Source organism: Vicugna pacos, chromosome 3, assembly GCF_048564905.1.
Source record: "Vicugna pacos chromosome 3, VicPac4, whole genome shotgun sequence".
In the NCBI taxonomy this organism is placed as follows: Eukaryota; Metazoa; Chordata; class Mammalia; order Artiodactyla; family Camelidae; genus Vicugna; species Vicugna pacos.
Window position 1 is genome coordinate 103,519,383 of NC_132989.1, and position 26,432 is coordinate 103,545,814.

At 35.3% G+C, this 26,432-nt stretch overlaps 1 protein-coding gene across 3 annotated transcripts in view; it reads left to right on the forward strand.

Moving 5' to 3' along the window:
- The window catches only part of LOC102532653 (cadherin-10), a 104,706-nt gene that overhangs the window by 50,949 nt on the left and 27,325 nt on the right, over positions 1-26,432 (forward strand). For all 3 annotated transcript variants that reach the window (XM_072951277.1, XM_015235438.3, XM_072951266.1), the window contains exons 2-4: positions 6,703-6,997; positions 8,526-8,645; positions 9,070-9,237. In XM_072951277.1, coding sequence (XP_072807378.1) covers positions 6,703-6,997; positions 8,526-8,645; positions 9,070-9,237 — 583 coding nt within the window. The remainder of the gene's footprint in view (positions 1-6,702; positions 6,998-8,525; positions 8,646-9,069; positions 9,238-26,432) is intronic.

The window sequence follows — 26,432 nt, forward strand, 5'->3', positions numbered from 1 at the left end:
ACTTATTTAAATAAACTCCTTCAAAGCATACCCTTCCCTGGCTGTCTCCTTCCTTTCAGACCTCCTGTCATCATGCCTTTCTTGGTGAAAATGAGAGAGAAAACAGTCTCTGCAGCCTCTGTAGCCCATAGGAGAAAAGAGATGATTGTCCTTTATTATTTCTTCTCTGATTTCTGTAGACCTTATTAATCATAAATGAATCCCTTGGTTTTAAATATTCTGCATTTACATGGCAATTTTTTAGACATGAATTTGCACATATTCCTATATAAATCTAAGATGCTTAAGACTTCTCTAAGTTATGGGGAAAAATAAGGTGTGAAATGTTCACCGCAAGGGAATATTCTGCATAATTTATCGATGTTCAAAACTGTAAGAAGGAAGATGCCAGGCTTCTAAAAGAAAAGGAACCTTGTCTAAAATATCTCCCCAATAACTCTCTTTGGAAAGGAAAACTAATGCAACAATTAGAAAGAATGTGTCTACTGTGCATTGTACGTACTATTTAAGGTCTTGAAGCAGATACCTCCCTGTAAAAGGATGTTTTTGGAAAATTTAAATCAATGTCTCCAGTGTAATCTTGGTATCTCTACAGTACCAGGAAAGAAATGAACACCAGCTGAGACACTGTAAAAATGTGAATTAGCAGCAGTTCTGGAAGGAGATAGCTTCCAGAATTTTATAGCACTTTCTGGTAAGAAGTCTCACCTGCTGCAGGGTCTTGAGTAACCCCTAATGGCTTCAAAGAAAGCTCCTTCCTCCGTAAGCTTCACATACTACAGTTCAAGATTTGTAACCCTCTCTTCCTTTTTCCCCTCCAGGCTCAACAAAGTGAGTAACTACTTATTTATTTCTGACCAGATTGTGTTTACTTACTTTAACATGCTTTCAGCTGCTTTCTGGTGCTGGGCCATCTTTACTAGTATTTTTTTTTTTATTGGATGCAAATTTAAAGTTGCTTGACTCAATGGCTTATTTTCCATTTGATACCATGGGACTCACTAGAGCAATTACAGCAAAATGCTGATGGTGATGGTACCAGAACAGCTTAGCATATTTGCCACATTCTGGATTTTTTTAAAAAAACAAATATAGAAAATATAAGCTGTTTGAAAGATCAGCAGGCATAAAATTATCACTGTGCGTTAGAAAATCTATTCAGTAATTTCTGATATTTTAAAGTTAATGAACACACACCCAGGAGAAATTGTTAAACTCAGTGCATCTTTTTGTCTTTTAGATTCATTTATTAAGATGTATCCTTCAAAGAACTTGTCTAACCATTATACATCTAATCCTAGTAGAGCTCTACAAATACAGTTCCAATCTTCTCTACTGCCTTTTCCCTGTTCTGGATACCAAACCAAATACCAATGATGATCTGTAACCAAAAAGTACAAAATGGTACCAAATGTGGATGAGAAAGAATCTCACACAGCAATATAAAATCCTCTGAACTAGTAATCAGACTTTTTTTTACTGGCATTATTGATAAATATAGTTTTTTACTTTATAATACTTGTTCATTTTCTTTTAGCCAAGGGGAAAAATATAAGCTAAAATATTTGATCAGTTATCCTTCTGGTAACAAATTACTTAAATTCCCTATACTTCATAGATTAATAATTTGATACTTTTATAATATTCCCAAATTTAATGTGAGGAACTGAAAAATAAAAATGGACTGCTACTAAGTAAAAACATTCCACCAACAAAGCACCACCTATCCTGAAGTGTAATCTTAATTTAACTTCTGGGTTATAAAAATTGATTAGATCTCAGTTTCTTCCTCTTGAAAGTCAAGATGGCCTTAAACTAGATAAGCCATAAGACCCCTTCTTGCTTATAAACTTTGTTTTAGACCAGTATCTTTGAATGTTTATATGAAATGTTATAAAATTATCAAAAACCTGTCATATTTAAAATGACCAGGCTTTTATTAAATAATTTGTTGTTAAAATATTTATTTAAATTCAGTGGATTATTTACTTTTAATTATTAAATTAATCAATATGAGCAAATGAGTTATAATTAACCACATCTAAATTTAAAAAGTTAAATAATAGGAAAGTGACTTTTAAATGTGCAGCACAGTACCAGTTGTTCTGTTTTCATTAATTGTCATGTATCTTGCCATGTCCTTTATCTGCTTGTGAATTTACAAGGAACACAGCAGGTTGTGAATTTTTAATAAGCTTTCTTCAAGAAAAGGAAAGGTCAGTATTAACATAAAATTCTTCTTAAAGATTTGTGGCACAAATGTTTCACACCGGAGAACAGGTGTTACTGAGGAACTAAAGCCACAATAATCTGACATTTTTTCTGTGTTTAAAGAAACCTTAATATCTCACATAATAAAATAGCACAAGGTCAAATGAATATAAAATTTATTGCAAAGTCAATGCTGTAAGTTATTTGGCACACGACACATAATCTCACTTCTCAGTCACACGAACAACTGATTCTATTCAATTTAATGTTTAGTAAATCCAAGTATTGATACCTAATATCCAAATTAGAAAGGGGAGAGCAATGTGATGACAGCTACAGATGTAAGGACTAAGCCTGTCTGATCGTTACTTAGTAAATGAGTTAGGATGTAAAATTAAACTCTACCACACAAGAGGTGAGGGAGAGAGACAATACCAGGATAAGGTGGGAAGAGTATGGGAAGGAAGAAATAAAACAAGAAAGAGAAACTTCAACAGAAGAGGGGGAGCTTAGGTACAAGACTATAATTAAAGAACTTTGTCCGTTGGCATCTTTCTGTAGCTTACAGGAAATCATCAATGTCATCATGCCTGTTAGGAGTTTTCTTGGCTCTCACCAGGTCCATCTAGCTGGAGAAAGCAGTTCCCCAGGTCAGGATATCTAGAAATGCATCTCTCTGCCTTACAGAACTTATCTGTTGTAGTCTTTTTACTTGTCCAGTTCTCAAATATGTTTATTTTAATAATATTTTGATAAACTTCAACTAATATCAAGTCCCTACATATGGTCATTTTTGTCCTTTTATTCTAGCATCAATGTTCGGTTGTCTCCCTCTGCGAGAGAAGAATGTACTTTTCTTTTATGCAAGCTCTAATGGTTCAAGAAAAAATTATTAATTTTAAGTTTGGTTTCTTAAAACCAGCACATAAATCCATAGGTCTAATTTATGTCTCTTAATTACGAGAAGGTAGAAAGCCTTTCATTTCTGACTCACAAAGCCACAGTCCATCTTCCAAACCTCATCTCTTTGAATCCTTTACTATCATGTTCAATTTTCTAATCCAGCGGAAGCTCCCACAGTATGCGGTCCAATTACAAGATTTAATTTTCACTCTCTGTAGTATCAGTAGAGGTAAAAATCCTGCTGTGATTCATATTCCAAAACTGAGCTTTACGAAAATTAAAACCTCATACTGGCAACTTTTTTGCATGTCGAACTGATTAGAAAAGCAGAACTCGTCTTAATGATTCTCATTTTGCCTTATATCTGTCTCCAGTCTGAATCTATGTTCTATATTCATCCAGTGTTCTTTATGAGTTGTAAAATTTGTAAAATGCAAAAACTTTCCCAGGTTTCAACTTCCACTCATCCTTTATCACGAAGTTCCTATGATATATGCTTAAGGAATCCCCACTCATTCCTGTGGGCTAGTGTAGGTGCTATCGTGTGAATTTCCACTACACACTGTGTTTGAATCTCCCATAGCACTGGAACGGAATTGATTCACTTTTAGAATTACCTGATTCTTATGAGAATAAATAAACATTCCTCAATTAAAATTGTTGAATGTATAGACAATAGACAGCATAACTGTCTGGTACAGTTCACCAAACTATCTGATCAGATGATTGATATCAATAATCTTTTCTTGAATTATTTTGATTCCCAGACAGAACAGGAAATATGCAATGCTTATGTCTGTCATTTGGAAAATTGCCACAGGGTTGCACACGCATATAATTGGAAAGTTATGTGCATTTTCAATTACTAAAAAGCTTCAGTCTTGTGACTTTTTCAGAGTGGTTCCCTGGACAACATAGTCATATGTTACTTCTAAGAGGGTTTTAGTTAAAAAGCATTTATTTCTTGTTTCTCAATCTTACTTTGTTGTTTATGAGTAGCTAAAAGTGCGGTAAAAACTGTTTGTTACCTGACTTATATATCTTTTTCTCCAAGGTGCACATTTATTTGGGGTTTTCTTTTTCTGTTATATCTGTCATAATGAGTTATTTGTCCAGAAATCAGAAAAATGGAGTTTGATCCAAATTTGATGGCTAAATTCTAATTACTACAAACCATTAACAAAAAATAGACTGTTTTTGTAGGCCAGCAGTAGCCAGTAGTATAATATACTAAGGTGTGTGTGTTTAAAATATTTATTTAATGTAAACAGTTTTGATGTCCACATAAAAATGTTTTCACAGCCAAATTCATTGACATAAGCTCCTATGAAGAAAAATAAATTTTCATGGGGGAGGGAAGTGGGTATAGATCATTGGTAGAGCAAATGCTTACCATGCACAAGGTCCTGGGTTCAATTCCCAGTACTTCCATTTAAAAAAATAAAATAAATTTCTCAAGTAAAGAAACAAAATTTTACTTTAAAGAGAATGCAATCCCTGTAATATTTCTACAGGCAATTAGATGAAAATTTTTGTTAATTCAAGTAATCTAAAGAGCAAAAATCAAACATACTTAGATAAATGTCTAAGTCTATAATTTTTGCATAATTGAAGGATTTTGTCTTCAATTTTTATTTGTCTAGGCTACAGATCAGTGTTCCTATTCTGATTAAGACTAAATTTTATGTGATATTAAAAAGACAGCATGTTACAAATGAATTTATTTACAAAACAGAAACAGGCTCACAGACATAGAAAACGGATTTATGGTTACCAAAGGCAAAAAGGTGGGGAGGCATAAATTAGGAGTATGAGATTAAAAGATACACACTACTGTATATAAAATAGATAAACCACAAGGATTTACTATACAGCACAGGGAACTATATTCAATTTTGTAATAACCTATAATGGAGAAGAAGTTTAAAAAGACGTATCTATACTTTAATAAAAAAGGAAGACATGATGATGATGTCTAAGTTATAATATATGTTTCATCAAAACTTAGAAAATCTACACATTGTTTTTATAGTTCTTATTAGACAAAAAAAACCCCAAAAACTTAAAAGCATAATCTCTTAATGCAAATAATAAAACTGTGATCCTAGTATAAAAAAATATACTAGGTGGTAGGTACAATTAGAGAAAAACTTACAATCTTTGTGTTTTACAAATCCATGCTCTGTCCTTCCTATGGCTAAGCCTCTCCCTTCAAGGTAAGAATTCCATGACAGGCAGGGGACATTCTCATCTGGAACCCACACATCCCTTTCCAGACCATCCTCAGAGTACCTAGGGACCCATTATTCCCTGTCCAAACATCCTTGAACTTGGTTCTAGGACCTGGAGCATCTCTTCTCCAGGTCAGTCTCCAAAAGGCCAGATTCACCATTGTTGCATGCACCCCTAATCCTGAAAGCTGGCCAAGTGGGCATCTGTTAAAAAATGATATACCGTCAGCCCTCCATATCTGTGGGCTCCGCATCTGCAGATGCAGCCTCAGATGGTAAGTATAGTGCACAATCCAGGGCTGGATGAATCCACAGGTGCTGAACTCACGGATACTGGGGGCCACCCACCCAACGCCATTTTATGTAAGAAAATCAAGCATCCTCAGGTTGTGGTATACCTCCGGGTCCTTGAACCAATGCCTGCAGATACCATGGGGAGACTGTAGGTGGAGTTTGCCTATGACACATGGGCTCCTGGCCAAGCATTAGCACTGGCGTGGGGTGTGCGCTAGGCTGAGATGTCCACACGAATGAATGCAAAGCTCTCTGACGTGGTGGTTTGATGCTGGAAGATTCGTGTTGTGGGCACAGACAAGGAGGCGGGAGACAGGCTTGCCCTGCGTTGTCTCGTGTCTTCACAGAACTTGTCATTTACAATTGTTAACAAGATCAGTTTGACAAGGTAGGAGGCTAGATAGAGCATATTATATTTATTGATTTATATCTTTAAAATATATAGACAGGCATTATATAGACATATTTGTTCTCTTGTTCTGAGCCCCACATATATCTGTGGGGCAGTTGCTGTCTTATGTATGAATCGAAGAATGATGGATTGGGCTTCTAACATAGAGGCCATGTCTCTCACAACTTGAATTCCCTTTTCAATGTCTTACAGTTCTTAGGATCTCACATATTCCAGCAGAAATACAGCCAAGGATAAGTTTATAGCAGATAAACTTCCTGCATAATATGAGAGTAAAAGAATCTTCCACTCACAGAAAGAGATGAGAGAAGCGATGTTTACATCCCATATCAAGACTGATGACTTATGTCTTTGTCAGGAGCTGTTTGCTTATGGAAATGGTTATTCACCAAGCAAAGCAAAGCAAAGAGCTGTGTTGGTTTATTTTTACTACTTTTTTTCTATTTAGAATAAAAGTCACACTGGTAAAAAGCTAGGCCTATTGTTTAAAGTACATGGACGAGCAGGATCATCCTTATTGAGCTGTCATCTCAAGAACTAAGATAACTGACCCTATTATTCAATGATGGGTCTTGGGAGACCTTCTTTGAGTTCTTTCCGCATTGTGTACCTTTAGACGTTATCATGGACATGCTTTTTTATTTCCCCTAGCTCCATTCAGACCAAGATAAAGGAGATGGATCCCTCAAATATATTTTATCTGGAGATGGAGCTGGTACTCTTTTTATTATTGATGAAAAAACAGGTGACATTCATGCCACAAGAAGAATTGATAGGGAAGAAAAGGCCTTTTATACCCTACGTGCACAAGCTATTAACAGAAGAACTTTGAGGCCAGTAGAACCAGAGTCTGAATTTGTGATCAAAATCCATGATATCAATGACAATGAACCAACGTTCCCAGAGGAAATTTATACAGCAAGTGTTCCAGAAATGTCTGTCGTAGGTAAGTTCACTTACAACATTTATGACGGTATTCAAAATGTATAAAAAATAATTATTAAGAAATATTTAAAATATGATCAATTATTGAAATCAATTATTGAAATTTGATTACCTGCTAAGAATATATATTTCATTTTGTGAATTACAAATGAGTCAGAAAAAAAGATTAATGCATTTTTCACTTCCTTTGGATTTGTACATTTTTACAATACAGTAAGTAGACACTTTCTTCAAAAATCCCAAAATATACCATTGAACTTCAGTAGAAACCTATGGAAATACAAATTATTGTCACATGGATTTGGAGCACAGCTGTGTAAAACTGTGACTCTAAATATATTATAAGTACACTTAGAACACCATAAACGTTATATAGAGTCATATATAATCTAATCATAATGTGCCTAAGGAGTTTGTCTGAATTATATAGACAATATGAACAATGAAATGAATTAGATTATCTAATTACTTCATATTAAATATTTTAAAACATCCTTTCATTATAATCATTATATATAAATCTCTACTGATATAAATCTCTTATTCAAATAAACCAGTTGAAATCAACAGCTAATCATAAACTGATACAGAATTACAGTTCGATTGCAGAAGCTGCAAAAAAGAAAGCATGAAGAAACTAGAAGTATAACATTCGAGAAAATAGAATTCCCTTTTCAATGTAAATAAACAGAAATTGTAATTGCAGACAAAGAAAGTTAAGACTGCTTTCATTTTTTCGTTAAATAGAGAACCATGGAAAATTAAACACTGAGAACAGTGATAACACTTTTAGAGATATATATTTGGATTTAGTAGAATAGATTCATTTCTCAAAAGTGGGAGAAGTATAAATGGGTGAAAAAATTCTGATACATTTCTCCCTTGTAACAGTTATAATAACAAATTTTCAACTGTGTTTCTCAAAAGCATTGTTCTGGGATTGTTATTTAATATTTACTTCACTAAATCCCAAAGACTTTTGGCAATCACCTTAATATAAAGCCCTTTTATATATTTTGAACTTTATTAAATAGCTTTTAATAGTTCATGGGACATGGGATCATCTTGGATTGTTTCTAAATTTAGAATTTAATCTATTCATAAAATTGTATTCTAGAGCAGATGTTAATTATTTTTATAGTTAATTAGTGGAGAGGGGAAAGGAGAGCCTACTTACTCCTTTGTGATTAGATATGCCCTTTACACGAAACAAATCTATTATGTGAAAATGAGTTTAAACATCAAACCTGAGGGTTTGTAAAGCGACTGCACTGATGATAATCAGATACACTGTAGCATTATCTATAGCATGCATAAAAATACACCTACTGGCCAAGTAAAATAAGTTGCTGAATTCAAAGTTCACCTATAATAACTCTACATATATGATTTTCATCTAAATTATACATAAATGTTTCTGTAAGAGGTCATTATTAAAGCCAAAAATCATTCAAGTCTTCCATGAAAACCAGTGCTTTTGCTCCTCCTTCTGGTACTGTGCAGAACTAAGCTGAATTTGGATACTTCAGGTACTTCTGTGGTGCAAGTCACAGCTACAGATGCCGATGACCCTTCCTATGGGAACAGCGCCAGAGTCATTTACAGCATACTTCAAGGGCAGCCATATTTCTCTGTGGAGCCTGAAACAGGTCAGGAATCATGAATCAGTGTTTGTTAATAGTCTTTATGATTTTTATAAGTTAAAAAAAGTGGGACAATAATGACAAAATCCTAACATGAATACTCCAGAAGACTAATGATGCCCAGTGAAAGATTAAAGAACTCAAAGTTGGTTGATTGAGGGAGCTAATGGAAATATATCTGCTTTTATATTTTTATATCTGGATGTAGGTCCCTAGACCATACATACGATATTTTTTAGGAAATAGAAAAACAGCACAAATTGTAAAATATTTACATCGAATCATTTTTACAATTTCTAGATTATAAAAAGTAATATCAAAAACATTTTGTCTTTCAAAAATCACTACTTTAGATATACAATTTGTGCTTAATCAATTAGTAGTGGAGATTTTTTAATGAGCATAATAAAGGTTTTACGTCTTCTTCAAGGTATCATCAGGACCGCTTTACCAAACATGAACCGAGAGAACAGGGAGCAATACCAAGTAGTAATCCAGGCCAAAGACATGGGCGGCCAGATGGGAGGCTTGTCGGGGACCACCACAGTGAACATCACGCTGACAGACGTCAATGACAATCCACCGCGTTTCCCCCAAAGTAAGCTGCCTTTAATGGTCTTTCTGCAGGGCAAAAGCTTTAGAGTTAAAAAAGAAAAAAAGAAAGAAATGGAGAAAAAAGCAATTGCCATTCATTTAATTTAAAACAGATCAAAATGTGTTACAAGAATGGGGAAAAGGGATATAAAGACCGATGAATTCACTGTTGTTAAAAGAGAAAACTTTTCTATTTCAGACATAGTTCATTCAGCGGCAGAGGGATCTATGACCACAGAACCTCTCCATATAGGTATATATGCTACACCTAGGATTGTCATCTAAGAATTCTTTCAGTTAGCAAAGGAAATAATGTTTTTTAACTAAGCTAAATTTCTACTTATTTCTGCTTAGAATTTAATGAGGATTCTAATTTAAGAGTAAAATTTTTCAGTAAAATATCTGATTTGTCATATTATAAAGGATTTGGCCAGAAAGAACTACATAGGGGGAACCTTACAGACTATCAGACTACTATTTAATATCACTGTCAGTCTTGTATGTAATATCTGTGTTGGAATGGCAATCATACTAAAACATTTTGTATTCCTGGTTTATAGATTTATTGTGTGTTTTAGAATGAATCCTTCACATTCTCAGAATAGATCATTAGGAGTCATTAGTTTATGACATTACATTTATTTAGTCTCCTTTTTTAATATGAATTTAGTAGACGCGCAGCTAGAGAGGATGGTATTAGGTCTCAATGAACTTACTGCCAAGACCCAGCCAATTTCCTGCTAATCTAAAAGAGCCTTTATTTCAAAATGGAATTTCATGTTGTTAGGAAATGTGGCATAAAACACAGTCTTTAGTATGATCTATGTCTTTAATTTTTAATATTTGCTGCATATTAACTTCTAAATTGATCTCCCAATTTTAGTTTGTTTTCTGCCTTAAATAACTTTGTGATAAAGTATTAAAAGGTAAAAAGCAATAATTTTTTTCATGATATTTATGTCTTTCCGGTAAAGACTATTACACAGAAGGAATTATGGTCTAAGAATTCACTGTATTATTGTGACTCTTTAAAAGCATTTCACTGCTTTTCTTATACTAGTTTAATCTAACTTTGATTATTAATAGGGTGTGATTTTAATTGAATTGTTTAAAATCATGTGTGTGGAAAGATTATAAAATTCAGAGAAAATACTCTTGAGCAGATTAATCATAAGTTTATGTATTTGTGATGATTTTCTGTTAGATATTTAAGGTATAGGCCCTTCAGGACTGTTATTTTGGTGCTTGGTCTAAAACCCAGAGAAAAGGGTGTTTGCTTATGCTGTATTCAAATAATCAGGTTTCAGCTTCATGTTGCCTTTAGCATTGTCAGGGAAAAGTAAATCAAGAATAAATCTGTATAGTTCTATTAAAACAGGGCTAAAGATATGCCTAGTGAAATAAAATTTAAATTTCACATTTTATATGTATTCCTGACCACCTCTTAGCATGAATCTGCAAATCCAGGAGAATGAATGTGCAAATCCAGGAGAAGAAACAATAACTAATTGCATAGTCACAATAAGCAAAAGTATTTGTGAAACAATGTATTTCATAAGTAATAAATGACCATTAAGAGGATTATTACAGTTCAAATTCTCAAGAGCATATATACACGTGTCCAAAATACCCTCCACGACAAGGGCTTCATTTCTAAAATATATAAACAGCTCATATAGCTTAGTAACAACAACAACAAAAACAGCCCAATCCAAAAACAGGCAGAAGACCTAAACAAGCAGTTCTCCAATGAAGACATACAAATGGCCAACAGGCACATGAACAAATGCTCAATAGCACTAATTATCAGAGAAATGCAAATCAAAACTACAATGAGATATCACCTCACACCAGTCAGAATGGTCATCATTAAAAATTTCACGAACGATAAATGCTGGAGAGGGTGTGGAGAAAGGGGAACTCTCCTACACTTTTGGTGGGAGTGTAGTTTGGTGCAGCCATTATGGAGAATAGTATAGATATTCCTCAAAAAACTAAAAATAGACTTACCATATGATTCAGCAATCTCACTCCTGGATGTATATCTGGCGGAAACTCGAATTCAAAATGTACATTCACCCCAATGTTCATAGCAGCACCTTTATACAATAGCCAAGACATGGAAACAACCTAAATGTCCACTGACAGATGACTGAATAAAGAAGATGTAGTATATTTATACAATGGAATACTACTCAACCGTAAAAATACAAAATAATGCCATTTGCAGCAGCATGCATGGACTTGGAGATCATCATTCTAAGTGAAGTAAGCCAGAAAGAGAGAGAAAAATACACATGATATCACTAATATGTGGAACCTAAAAAAAAAAATTATGAATGAACTTATTTACAAGACAGAAACAAACTAACAGACATAGGAAACAAATTTATGGTTACCAGAGGAGAAAGGGGATGGAAAGAGATAAATTGCGAGTTTGAGATTTGCAGATACTAATATGTATAAAATAGGTATACAACAAGTTTCTTCTGTATAGCACAGGGAACTATATTCAATATCTTGTAGTAACCTATAATGAAAAAGAATATGAAACCAAAAAAATACAGTCCATTTAAAAATTATGCATTCAATAAGCAAATTAATAGACTCTAATTAAATGGGAAAATCTACATTTAAAAGATGATAATATCCAATGAAAATTCTTTCTACCATTTTTTTTCTATTACAACACCTTTATTAACTCATTCCCTATTTTCTTGTCTATTGTTAAGACAGAATTTGTGGTTGAGATCTGGTAGGTACATTACACAAGCCTGACATAATAACAGTAATAATAATAATAAAATAATTAATGATAATAATAATGGAAACAAATTTTCTTAATGACATTTTTATCCCACCCTGTACCACGTTATTTATTGGCCTACTTTATTTTACCACAACAACTCATCAAGGTCTGTAGTATGATTTCCATTCTACAAATGAGAAAACGAGGGTTATAGACGTTGAGGCCAAACTGCAAGTAATGGCAGAGGTGGTTTGAAATCCATGTCCAACTCCAGATGTGCAACACAATACTTTAAGTGAAGTTTTAGAGCATCCTGTATCTTGTCTCATTATTTTTTAATTATAGATGGAAACATAATTTATGGATTTTAATTTTCTCAATTATCTTTTCTGCTGTGAATATTTGCAATCATTTCTTACTGTTGGGAACACTCAGTCCTGGCAATTAAAATGTTACTTGATAGTCTAAGTCATCTAACATGCAGAAAACTAGTTTTTAACTTCTCATATCATTTCATAAATAGCCAAGGTTTGAAGGGAGTTCCACAGCTGATGAAGACTTTCATATGTAACACATTATTGAAACTCACAACCAACCTCTATAGACTCATTGCTATTATTATTATGCCCAATATACAGAAGAAGTAAAGGAGGTTCAGAGTGGAAATAGTAGACAGAACAAACCAGTGCTGCCTAGTAGAAACAAAATGTAAACCAAAAATATGTGCTACAAGTGTAATTTTAAATTTTCTATCAGCCATATTAAAAAATTAAAATAAGCAGGAGACATTTATTTTAATTACATAGTTTAACCCAATATTATCCTTTAAACATATTGTCAGTATAAAATTTATTTAGATGTTTTACATTCTTCTTTCCCGTAATTCTTTGAAACATCCTCTTTCATCAAGTATTTTCCAGTTATTTCAAGGCTCAAGTCAGACTAATGACATTTCCAGTCAATAACTGCATGAGAATTAGAGGCTTGGCTAGTGGCCACCATATGGGACAGCTCAGGAGCAGACTGTGGAGGCATCCTCATGAGCTTCAATGCTGTCTTCTTCACTCAGTAGCTTTTTCAGCTTGGTCAATTAAACTGACCTCTTAACAGAAAGCTACCATTTCAGTGCCACTCAGTATGACTGGATGGCAGTCCATACTCCAGGGAGTGATGTAAGACTAAATAGTTTGAGGTACATGAAGCACTTAACTCAGTGGATGGCACTAGTGTATTTATGTGCTCAATAATATTGACCTGTGCAAGTACTGCTCTGTTATTATTGTTATTCAGTGTTCTAAAAGTAGGGTCAAAACTTAAAGCTTTCATGCAGATTGATCCAAATTCAACATTTCCCACTATGGTCCATCTCTGGAAGATAAAAATCTCAGTCATTTGGAAGGGACACAGACAGACGAAAACCCACGTATCCTCCTCCATTGTTTAGCTTATTTTATTGTGTGGATCCATAACAGCCATTCTCATTTAGGGACAGCTCTGTTCCCCAGAGGACATTTAGCGATGTCTTAAGACATGTCCGTTTGTCTCAACTGGTGGGTACTACTGGCATCTAGTGGGTATAAGCTAAGAACACTTCTAAACTTCCCTGCGATTCACATGACAAAGAATTACCTGACCCAAAATGTCATCCATGGCCAGGCTGAGAAACTTTGATATTATGTGATGATCCATTCAAGTGAAATCAGAAATTCATTTATCTAAAATATCTGAGAACAGCATTGTGCCAAACAGTATTTTAAAAACTAGATATATGAATATTGCAAGAACAAAAAAGTTACGTGATTTTTGTCCCCATGACCTTTCATTGAAGCAGGGGAGGCAAAATATACGTAAGAAAAAAATACTATACAGATAAGGATATGTTATACTATACTATACTATAAATACTATACAGATATACAGTTCTGGATAAAAAGAGGAACATGAGTGTTCCAAGGGGGAGGATAAGGGAAGGTCTTGCTCAACAGGTGATATCTCATCCAAACACTGCAAGATGGAATAGACCCAGCCATACAGAGAGATGGGAAAATCCTTCAAGCAGAGGTAACAGCATGAGGGAAACCCTGAATTGGAAGTTTGGAAGTTGAACGGTGCTGAATGGAAGTTGAATGTCAAGAAAAGAAGACCAGCATGGTTGAATCATACCAAACGACGAGGAGATTGGAGGGAGATTAGATCAGAGAGCCCAATACTCACAGGAACATTGAAGATGGTGAATTATTATTGCAATGAACAAACTCATAACTGTGTGCCTGATCTAAGTGATCATTATGGTCTTGTGGTTTTTGAGGTATATAAACATGTGAACATTAATAGAACATGTGCACCTCAGTGTGATTCTAAAAGAGAGACAATGGGTTAGAAGGTTTTTGCACCTGAAAACTGAGTTCCAAAAATATTTTAGGTTCTTTTGCTTCCGATATTAAATTGCATTTTTACTACCAAAACTGTTGAAATTATTTCAGAATTCTGGGTTCTTTTAAGTGATTGAGTTTAATTTTAAAAACCATTAGAGTAGAAAAAAATCTATTGCTCACCTTCCAGTGATAGGCACTGTGTTTGCATTTAAGAACACGAAGATTAAGAAGTCTTGACTCCTGATTACAAGTGGCTTACTGTCTAGCAGGGGAGAGAATATTTAGTACAAAATGATGAGTGTGATGGAACCGATGTACGGAATGTAGCAGGTGTGAAGAAGAAGGAGCACTTTTCCAAATATGGGGGAGGGGGGTTGAGTGCATCCTTTACAGTGGAAGATTTTTTGGAGGATGTATCTCTTGATCTAAATCCTTTCTTAAACTGCTACAAGCCATAAGGTTAGGAAAAGAAGGAGAATTCATGAAGTTGAAAGTTAACCAAATCACCCCTTTATGAAAGGGAAAATTCTGTGAAGATAAAAAAGCAAACGGGAAAGGACGTGCTTCAAAGAGGTGGTGAGGATAATCGTTAGTCATGAAATAATAGATGACTGTAATGTTTGCTTTTCTGTATTTTCTATTTTCTGTCTATTTTTGTAACTTGACAATGCTTAGAAAACCAGAATAACAAAGAACAGAAAGGACAAAAATGACAATTGCTTTGAAGAAGTCAAATGAAATGAGTGTTGAGTAGCAGCTATTGGAATTTACATAATGGGGGGTAATAGTAGGTGATCTTTCCCGATTGGTTTTAGTAGAAATCATTTCCGAGAAGCTGGAGGGTAGTAAACTGAGGAATTAAAAAAAGGTAGGAAGAGGATCAGAGAAATAATGCCTGCACTTTAAGAAGCAGAAGTGAACAAGGAAATAAAGTAGAAAAGGAATATGTTGTAATAGTTGGAAACAAATCCTGGATTAAGGGTGTTCAGCAGATAATTTTTGAGAGCCTCCTTTATCCCAGGCTCTAAGTAGGAACTGGGGCTACAATGGCGAACCAAGGACCTGAGCTGCTGGTTGATGGTGCAGAAATGTAAGTGATGATGCCCTGCACAGATGATGTCTGACTGTGGAGCACATACATGAAGGACACAGGATAAAGGACTAGAAGATGGCAGGGTGGGGCTTTAGGAAGGATGATAGGGGAGCTCCTCTGAGGAGGCCTGAATAATTTCAAAAGTTGAAAATGCATAAAAGGAGGCAACTTCTCTAGATCTCAGTTTCTGCATTTAGTGTTAGAATTAAGAAATAAGTGGCATATATAAAACATAGTAACTGTGACATACAAAGCTTCTCCATATATATGGACTTTCCTCGCCTTCCTTCTTCCTTCTCAAGCATTATGTCCAATGTTTCTGATCTTACTGTTTTTCTTGCTCTGATGCTATGCTGCTATTCATTCACGGCCAACCCAAGATTAAATAAAAGTGCCTTAAGCCTGGAAAGACCTATAACCTCAGCGACCACTACAAAATGAATGTACTTCCCTTGTATGAACAAATGAGCACTGCCACGAGTGAGGCCTCCAGACCAAATGTTCCTGCTCTGCGAGCACTCAAGTGCTCTGTGGTCCTTGAATGTTACTGTGTTTTATTGTGCTGACATAGACAAGCATTATACTTCCCCACCTAAAATCTAACCCCCGGGTATTCATGCCTGAAAGTTTTAGTTTCTTTTACCCCATGTACTTCCTTCTTTCCTTAAAATCAGAAAAACAAAATAGGCTCATGGAAAAGATCTGTGAAAAAATTAAACTGCTGGAACCTGATTATTGTCGGGCTTGGCATAAACACCCAGGACAATGGGATTGGTGCCCACGTGGCCTTTGTTTTAAAAGCATCTCTGGGAAAATAGTATGAGACTGATTTTCATCTAAGACCAGAGTCAGCGATTTAGGGATAGCTGATCAGCAGATACGAGGCTACTCCCGGCATCTTTGCCTTAATGCAACAGAGAATGTTGTAGAGTTAAGACTCTCAAATCCATTCCAAAAAAAGAAAGAAAGACAAAAGGAAAGTTAGACATCAGACAGGAAGGGATGGGCAGCGGCAAGGAAGGTCCAGGCCTTGAGAAAAAGCCGTTATGCAGATGGTCAGGGTTCCAGCCAACCAGCTGGTGCCTTCGACTTGGCTCTGGTATTTGGATGGGACAGTATTTCACTAGGACTCAAGAAGAAGGAAGGAAAATAAGCATCTGAGATCAGGCAAAAATTCCAGCCCACAAAAGAGCCAATTCTAGGACATAGTTTAAGAAGACCACAGCTCCTTACTCACATGTAGCTGCTTTTCCACACGTCGTGTTACAAGGAAAAAGAGAATAGGTTATTTCTCACTTTACTTAGCCGTGGGCATGGGCTGCAGAGAAACGCAGGGCTCGCAGAACCGTGCCCCTGGTCGGCTCAGCACTGAGTCACAGACGTGTCTGCACGAGCTCAGACGGACCAGTGGGAGTCAGGAGCCAGTGGTAAGCACATTTATGTAATAGCTGAGCTGAGAGTTTACGAAGAGGTAAAATTTACAAACTGCACACAAAATATAATATGCTCGAGTAATGGTCTTATTTGTACTTACTTGTCTTTGACCTCTTAGGTTTCAGAGTATTAGGCAAATATGTAATCAATGCCAAATTTATGAGAATTTGATGTATTTATTATGCAAGCTTATAGATCTATCCCAAGTGCTCGCAAAACAGTGAATTTATTGCCGCCTAGTATATTTTTGTCTTGAATTATTGAGAATAGTAATAAAAATCAGTAATTTACCATTTGATCATTAGTTCTGAAAATTAACACAATTTCTCACTTCTAGGAAAGGTTTTTTTTTTTAAGATAAGTTATAGATGATGGGACATATGCGTGTATGGGTAAACTTAATGAGACTCTAATTTCCTGACTATTTTGAAGCCAATAGTTTGTATTTACCATCAGATTTTATTCAAAGATTATATACACATACAGCCGGTTCAGATGCAATAGTATGCAATTCCAGAACCACTCAGAGCCTAGAAGAGATTTCATATCGATATTTGTTCATTTTAATTGTGTGACCTTTATTGGCTACTGACTTTGGCTCATTTAATTACATAAATATGGATTGTCTGGTTTACCTACATTTAAATAAAATAAGGCAGCAGTATAAAAGTAATACTAACAGGCACAGTGTTGCAGCATGTACTAAACACTATAAAATGTAACATAAATTAACTCATTTAATTTTCATATCTGTATAATTATAAGCATAATAAATTTATTTACCCATTTCATTAGTCAAAAGAAAATGGAAATATGGAACTTAAGTCACTTGCCCACGGTTCTACAGCTGGAAAAGGAGTAACAGCTAGGTGAGGGCCCAGGTGCAGTAACTCAGGAAGCTGTTTCTAACCGCTATACCAAGGAAGAAATTGGTATATCAGAGACTTCCTTTATCTTCCCTGGTGCATCTTTCCTTTTGTTAATTCACTGATTCAGTACCTATATGTGGGTATAACTTTAGGTAGGACATACTGAATTCTTAAAATGTCCATGCATTTTGATACAAACCCAGGAAAATCAAGCCTTTATTTGTTAGTGCTTTTGTGATACCTAAGGACCGAACAGGAGTGACTGCTTTGCTAAGATCCTCACTGCTTGGAGGATAAATAAACAAGTTTGCATGAGACAAGGTTTTTCAAGGAAGTGTCGGTATGATATACATAGGGATTTAAGACACGTGCTTACAGTGAGTTGTGAGACTACCATGATCCCTGGCTGGTGCAAGGGAGGTTTGATTTAATAAGTGCTGATTTTCGCTTTGTAAATAGAGTCACCCTCTCCTCTACTGGGGATTCTAAGGTAATGTAGGCCCCAGGCTGATCTGCGTATTTTAAAATTATCAAGCACATTTTAAGTAGAGCAACAGGCAGATTTGTCCCAAGGAAGATGCTTTAGCCAGAGAAAGAGGAGAATGAAATTAAAAATGCCTCTTTTCCCCTTTTATATTATCTAGAAAAAAATGAATATTTTTCTATTCAAAAGCACTGTTCTACAATTTATATAGGTTAGATATAGCTCGATTTGTACCATGACCACCAAAATATCCTCAAATATTTATAGGATTTCCCTCTATGGCTCCAGTACCTAGAGTTTGTAAGAATTACAAAAATGATTGTTATTAAAGCATACATTGCTTTATTAAATACTGATTGAAGCCCTGCTCTGTGACAAGAAGTATGATAGGAAATAATAAACTAATTATGCTATAGGGAGAAATAAAGAGACAGAATGCATCCATAAATGATTGCATTTTGAAAGTTAGACACAGTCCCTCTCTCTCTCACAAACACACATACACACACCTTTATTTATGACACTGTAGTTTCTCTCACAGTCTCCTTCACTCTTTTACTTGCTTTTGTGTAGATATAGGCTGTACCATAGGTTGCATAAATCTAAGTACATATGCACATATATGAATATATATACACATACATATGTAGAATGATACAATAACATTCATCCTATCATTGTCAATTAAAGCCCAAATCATAAAATGATGAACTCTTTAGATAGCAGGGGATCAGGAAAGAAAATTCTATACACGTTTTCCAGGCAGGAGAAGGGGCACTGAGGGGGAGAGTGTTTTTGTCAGGGAGGACGGGATGAACACAGGTGGCATTTGGGGACGTGTGGTGATTTGGTGTGGCTGGATCCCAAGGTTTGAAGCAGGGGCTGTGAGAGATGAGAATGGAAATGTAACAGAATCAGCATCCTGAAAAGTATGGGATACAAAAATAAAAAGTCACGTACATTATCTAAGGGGCATTCTTTAGGAGAGTGCCAGGCATAGTTCTTCATTTTATGTAATTATTCCTGCAGCGACGCTGCACACTGCTTGAGTCGGATGCTCAAGAGTCAATAGGAGTCTGAGCTGCATCTGAGGAGAGGCAGGATCTGAGATCTATTTAAGTGCGTGATCCGCAGGGCTCAGTAATTAGGTCGATAAAAGGTTTGAGGGAGAAAGGAGAGCAAAAGATACTTTCTAGTTTTCTACCCGAAGAGCCTGTTTGAAGAGAGAGACAGGGATTTCGGTTGATTTGCACATTTTGAGTTAAGATTCCTGCAGAAAGCTAGTGGGTTTTAAATACCTAATAGTGAAACATGTTGATCTGAGGTACACACATGACATGCAAGTGGAAACGGACACGTGTGATCTCAGCGAGGTGAACTGTTTAGAGTAACATAACTAGGAAGTGCACAATTTCCAAGTGTGATGATACACATTATTCTCTAAGAGAAATACGCGTGTGTGGAAATTGTACAGAAATCCCCTTGGAGCTCTCCAGTCCTTCCTGTGGAAAGTTGCCTTAGACTAAACTACTTAGCATTTTTCATAATGGGGTTCAGAGTCCCTCCGTATTGTGGCATCCTCTAGAACACACTTGGAAAAATACCCCTGAGTACGTATTGATATAAATAAATAGGGACAAGTGTGGCTGTGCAAATATGTTCAGACTCAGTTAAGTCGCTGTTACAGAGTTTTTAGTAAGCCTACAATCTCAGTCGAGACACATTGCAAAGAGACTGAGTACCTGATACAATGTAATATGTTTATGAATGACTCATTTCAGGTTATCCTAGCTTCCCCCAATTCTACACACCTTTTATGTCCCCACACATTGCTGTATCTATTGATGCCAATTAACTTGGAGACAATTTCAAAGAAATGAATCAAGATGGATTCCCCAGTCTCTGGGAATCAATGACAACTTCTCTGACAGCTTCGTTTTGCTGCTTTCTTCAACGACATGAACAGGAAACAGACATCTTGCAGCATCTTGTTTTGCTCTAATTTAATGTAAGTGCCCATAGCTAAGTTGGTGATCATGTCTCCAGTGCTAACAGATTTAGGTTTCCGCCTTTCCTCTGGTGAGAGTCTTCAATTTCAAAGCCTCAATCCTTCATCAGTCTCTGGTGTGACTTTGAGCTCTCCTCCTCTCTCTCCTGAATGCCCACTTAGCGTTGCACAATTTCCTTAACTACTCTGCAGTTCCCTCTGAGGAGCTTTATCTTGTTTTTAATTTCTTCCTGTTAAGCTCATTAAAAAACGTCTTTTAAACATTGTACAATGGAATGGTTTATAAACGTGCATAATTGTGTCATTTTTCTTAAAGCAAGTATTGTTTGAGATTATTATGCAGCATAGAGATTTTACAATAAGATTACACAGAAAGCAAATAAAAAAACTAATGTTAAATTATTTTGTTGATTCACGAATGTGGTGCTTTTTTTTATAACAACTCTGCAAAAGTTGAGAGTTCTTAATGTAAATGTGAAAATAGAAGAAAGGGCAGGGAACAAAGGAAAAAAGTCAAATTCTCTCTCTTTGAGCCTTATTGTTTTTTATCAACAAAACAAAATGGCAGCTATTTGTTGCCAAGCTTCCAGACCTGTGTTTACCCTCCTTGCTTTTCCGTTTGTTTTCTGGCATCTGTTTTGCTGTTCCTGAGGAAGTCACCATCACCCTGTCACCTCTCTTACTTTGCCTATCATATGCCTTACCTTGAGCTGTCAATTACTTCTAATTCCAGTACGCAAATCTGCAGTGTTTTTAATATTCAGATACTAAGGTCCTTTTGATCAAATTTTTGGTAGAACAAGTGACCTAGAATATTTAGTTTGAATCCAAAACAAAACAAAACAGAAATACATCAAAATTGATTAAAACATTTAATAATGAAACTTTATGTGAGGTTGTTGATAAGAGTCTCAAAGTACACTTATTTAAGTAGCCTTATCTTTTGCCCAGTCTTTAGGGCGTCCTCTTTGCAAAATTACATTTAGATTTTTAAGTATAACTTTGCACAGGTGATACAGAAATGGCAATTCCTCGTCTCCTCCTCACATTCATGCCTTTGTGCTTAAGTTGATAACCAAACTCAGAACATACTCACCAGGAAGGAAGAAATATTTATCTACCCTAAACATTAAAAGAGAAGCAGATGATTCAATCTGACACCTGGGAGTGAATTTAAAACAACTATAAATTGGAATTGATAGGAAAGCTTACCACATAATTAAAGCTTCATCAACTGTAAGATAAAAAAATACGGAGCATGCAAACAGATGTCTTTGAGGAAACAGGAAACGTACGATGGGTGACAGGTACCCCTGTGCCTTTGTCACTGCGCAGTACAGCCTGTCTCCTCTCTGAATCCCCTCCTGCTGCTCCCCTAGATGGTAAACACCTTGCAGGCTTTTAATTAAAGCAACTTCAGTTTGCTTGACAAACTAAGATACTTGTGCTCAACAGACTAGTCTTGGAAATAAATTGTAAAGTATGAATGAATAGCCCTTTCACACCTTTAAAATACAGAAAAACACTTTTTAAACTTCAAAATAGACCCAGTAAATCTTGTCCCCAAATAGGTTTCTGAGCATAAACCTAAATCCAGAGAAAGGATTATCAAATTATGGATCTTGGGCACTGAATAAATATCTGTTGAAAGAACTAAGAACTAAAGTTGCCATAGAATCAAAATGATCATGAATGTGTGTGTTCTCTGTGTGTCTACAATGTACATATCTTTATAGTATAGCTAGCTGAATTATTCAACAGAAGAACAACATCTCTGCTATTTTGATGAATGAGCTCAATTTTAATCATTGCTTTTCTGGAGAGTATGAAACTCCTTGAAAACATTTACATTAGTGTTTCAGGGAAAAATGAATATGTGCATGTATATACACATTCACAACTCACTTCCTGTGCGTGTGTCTCATATATAAAATAACTTGGGCTTATTATAATATGAACCAGTGGAGCATGATCACTGCCTTGCTAACCCTCAAAAAGTACTGAAAATTAACATAGATAGTGCTTACTCTCATCCAAATGAGATAAACTTGGTGATGGAGATAATCTTTGCAGCAACCAAGAAATGAAATGAAGTGATAAATGATTTTGGATCCTTGACCAGAGCTATAATGACAAGTTCAAAGCAGACAGATTTTTAGAATCTAAGCGTGTGCCTAAAAATATAAGCAATCTCAAAAAAATTAAAAAATTCAAGCTAAAAATAAAAAGTGGGAGAGCAGATTCCCAGAGACAATGCTCAGTGAAATCTACGTGACAGTAAAATTAATGAAACAAAAAACGTTTTTTTTCTTTTGTTCTCTCTCTCTCTGTTAAAAGATGCATGATACAGAAACTTTTTACCGTGACCTGATAATCTCTAATATTATCAGGACAATTTTCTGTTCAATTTTTTAAAATAATTTGCATCAAAGTATTCAGTTTACAGATAATTTTTAAAGTGGGAAATAAGCCACCCATTCCATTCCTCCTCACCCATAGCTCTAATCATCACCGAAAACAATTTTAAAGTGTTACTCTTTTTAGTTCATCTAGGTTAAGCTGCACTTCTCTAAGTATTATCTTTTTCTTGTTATTTTTAAGATATTTTTAAATATTACCTCTTGACTTCTTTTCATGATTCATGGAAATGGACCTTAGTAACACCTCAATCTATTCTCCCCCAATATAATTATAACACTTTCAAAATTTCTCTATCGGTTATCTTAGCAAATTTAAACATATTATGAAATTTATTTTACATCCACCATTCTCAGCCTTCCTCTCTGTCTTTCTGTCCCAGCAGCATTCTCACTGAAGCACTAAATATATCTAAGAATTTTTTAACTGTCATTAAAAAAAAACTCCATAATTTTCAAAATGCAGTTATTCAAAGTGCTATGCCAATACCCATAAAAGTTTGATCTTCAGTCCAAAAATTTATAAAAGAGCATACACTGGTTCTCAAAAGTCTAAGAGGAAGAACTCTAGACATTTTATTTCCCATGTAATGATTTCAACTATTGAATATTAAAGATCCTCTTTAGTAAAGTTGTATTTCCCAAGATGTTACGGGTTTGTGCTTTAGATGTTCTGTGTGTACAGCTGTTCAGAATTTGTTAGTGGGAAACCTTTATAGCACTCAGCTTCATTTTGGCAACATTCAGAGATGCAAACCTAGATTCCTCAGTCTCCCCCTTCCAGCATGAGCTGGCTAATCTCTGTATCTCGGGAAAATCTGCCATTCCAGGCATTTCTTTCTCACTTTTGTAACTTGGATATATAGGTCTCTAGATTTCATATAATCGTATGTCTTGATTTAGCCCCTTCTTTTCCTGGAATACATTCTTTATTAGGTTCTTTTAAAAGGCCCAAAGGGAGAGAAATTTGCTGAGTCTAAAAGTATCTTTGTTGGGCTATCCTACTTGATTAATACGGTGCTTATAGTGAACATTCGAAGTTCAAAATAACTTCGTCAGCAAATTTTGATGACAGTGCTCGATATCTTTCTAGGATCAGGGGTTACCTTGACAAGTCCATTGACATTTTGATCCATGCCATGTCTTTTCTTTTTTTCCAATCTCACAGTTATATATTAATTTTTAATTGAGTGTATTTCCTTCTATTTGTCCTCTAGCTCCGTAATTCTGTCCTTCGGTGATTTTAATTTCCTGTTTAACTCAGCCACTATTTTTAACTGTTTTAGCTTCTACTATTATATTATTAATATCTATTCATTATATTTGGCTTCATAACAATATAGCTAGCCACTTTTTATGGCTATTCTCTAGTTAAAAAATCTTGTAACTTTTACTCCTTAAAACATATTGGATATATTTTTAATATTCTTCATGTGATGACTCCACATTAGTAGCTTTGTTGATAGGATTCAGCTAAAGTGTTTCATTTGTTTTCTATTTTGCTTTTGAATTTTATTTTATGGTTGCTTTTCAGTGTTTTGTTTTTGGTTTTTTTTTTCCTGCTGACACTCACTTATGTTTCCTTTTGTTGTTATTATATATATTTTTAAAATTATAATCATTGAAATTTGTGACATTTGATGTTGAATTTTAAAAAGAAGATGTTTACTTCTGTCAAGAGCCAAGAACACTAACACTTTTAAGTGATGCTTACTTTGACAATTATTTATGGTGTATTTGGGTTTGTTTGTTTATTCTATATTTTCATGGAGGATGTAATAACTATAAGAGAATATCAGTAGCACCACTTTAAAAGCATTACAAGGACTTTAAAAACAATCGCATTCACTGCATGATCCTTGAATTTTGTACATATATATATTTGAGAAAGATTATTCATATGTATAAATATATATATAATACTAATCTATTCCTAAACACATTGTTTTTCTTGTTGTTTATGGTTTATAAAAATAGTATCACACTATATATAATTTTCTGAAGTTTGCTTTTTTCCACTTAATATGATACAACTAAAATTCATCCATAATTTTTCCAACGTAACTACAGCTCATAGTTTTCACTTTTGTGTTGTATTGGGATGTGTGATAATGTAACAGTTTACTTACCTATTCTCATGCTGCTTTACATTTGGGTTCTCTTCCTCTTTTTTTAAAAATTTTACTAACAATAATTCTGTAGGGCATTTCTGCAGCTATGCTCCCTGTGCACATTGCTGGATTTTACTTATGCTAATAGTTAACGTCACATCATATAATCATGTTATGGGTTGAATTGTGTCCTCTATAAATATATTTTTGAGGCCAAATCCACACTATTACAGAATTTACTTTAAATGAAAATAGGGTCTTTACAGAGGTGATCAAGTTTAAAGGAGCTGATTAGGGTTGAGGCCCTTTTCCGATATGACTGGTGATCTTTATAAAAGGGGAAATTTGGCCACATGGAGGGAAGACAAGGTGAACATACAGGAAGAAGATGGTCATGTAACTGCAACGATGCATCTACAAGCCAAGGAACGCCAAGGATTGTTGGCAAACACTAAGCTAGAAAAGGCAAAGAAAGATCTTCTCTAAAGCTTTCAAGGAGAGAATGGCCCTGCCAGAGACCTAGATTTCAGACTTCCAGCCCTCAAAACTGTAAGGGAATAAACTTCTATTGTTTTAAGCCTCCCTGATTTTGGTACTTTTTTATAGCAACACTAGGACACTAACACATTTCCCAAAGTCATTGTGCCAAATTTAACACCCATCAGCTCTGCATAAATAGTTCTTTTTGGATCACTTTTAACACTTGGTTTTCTCAGGCTTTATTTTTGTTAATTTAGTAGGTGTAAAATGATATCATATCATGTTTTTAATCCTAATTTGCATTTGTTTGATTAAGATCCAGTGTCTCTCTCTATTTGCCTTTCTTGTTTCTTCTCCTGTAAATTGTTTTCCATTTACATCCTCGACTATTTTCTACTAGCTTATTTCTCTTTTCTTATGGATCCATATGTATTTATATACACATATGTACATATGCACGTGTGCGTGTATATATGTGTGTGTATGCATGTGTGCATACACCCCAGCAGGCATGTGCATGTTGCTCTTTACCTACGACACCTGACTCCACTATTTTCCTTCCTTTGTGGCTTTATGAGCCAAGTATTTATGACTGTATTTTTATTGAGCTGTAATACATATTTCCAGGGCTATTAATGTCTCACACTTTTGCAAAAGGCACTTGAGGGAGAAAGGTATGAAGGGAGGTGGAGAAGCAGAGTCCTCTCAGTAGCATTATCTCAGTGGTTTTCTTGTCCATACACACAGTGTCCCTGAAGGCACTGTAGACTGCCCTGTGATCCTTCACCCCACCTGTTGTGGATGCCACAGCATCATCTTTCTCCCCTAGCAGTTAGAGCTGCCTATGTCTGTAAAAATACAGCTCTCCAGGGTCATCTGAACCCCCAAGGTGAGTGTAAATGTTATGAAGGGCGCCTTGATCACCCTTCCATGGAATGCAAAGCACTTACTAGTCCTAGATTATTGTGGAAACTATTCACTTGTGTGTAACTACCCTGTGGATAACCTGGGCTTTGACATTATTCTCCATGCTTCAAGGGGCCGTCAAGTTAAAGATCAGTTTTGTGAAAATGGCAAATATCCTCAGACCGAAAAGGGGCTTCAGCTTTTACTTACTTCTCTGAGTTCTCATTTTTCTTCAGCTTGGAGCTCATACTTTTTTGATACATTCCAATGTGT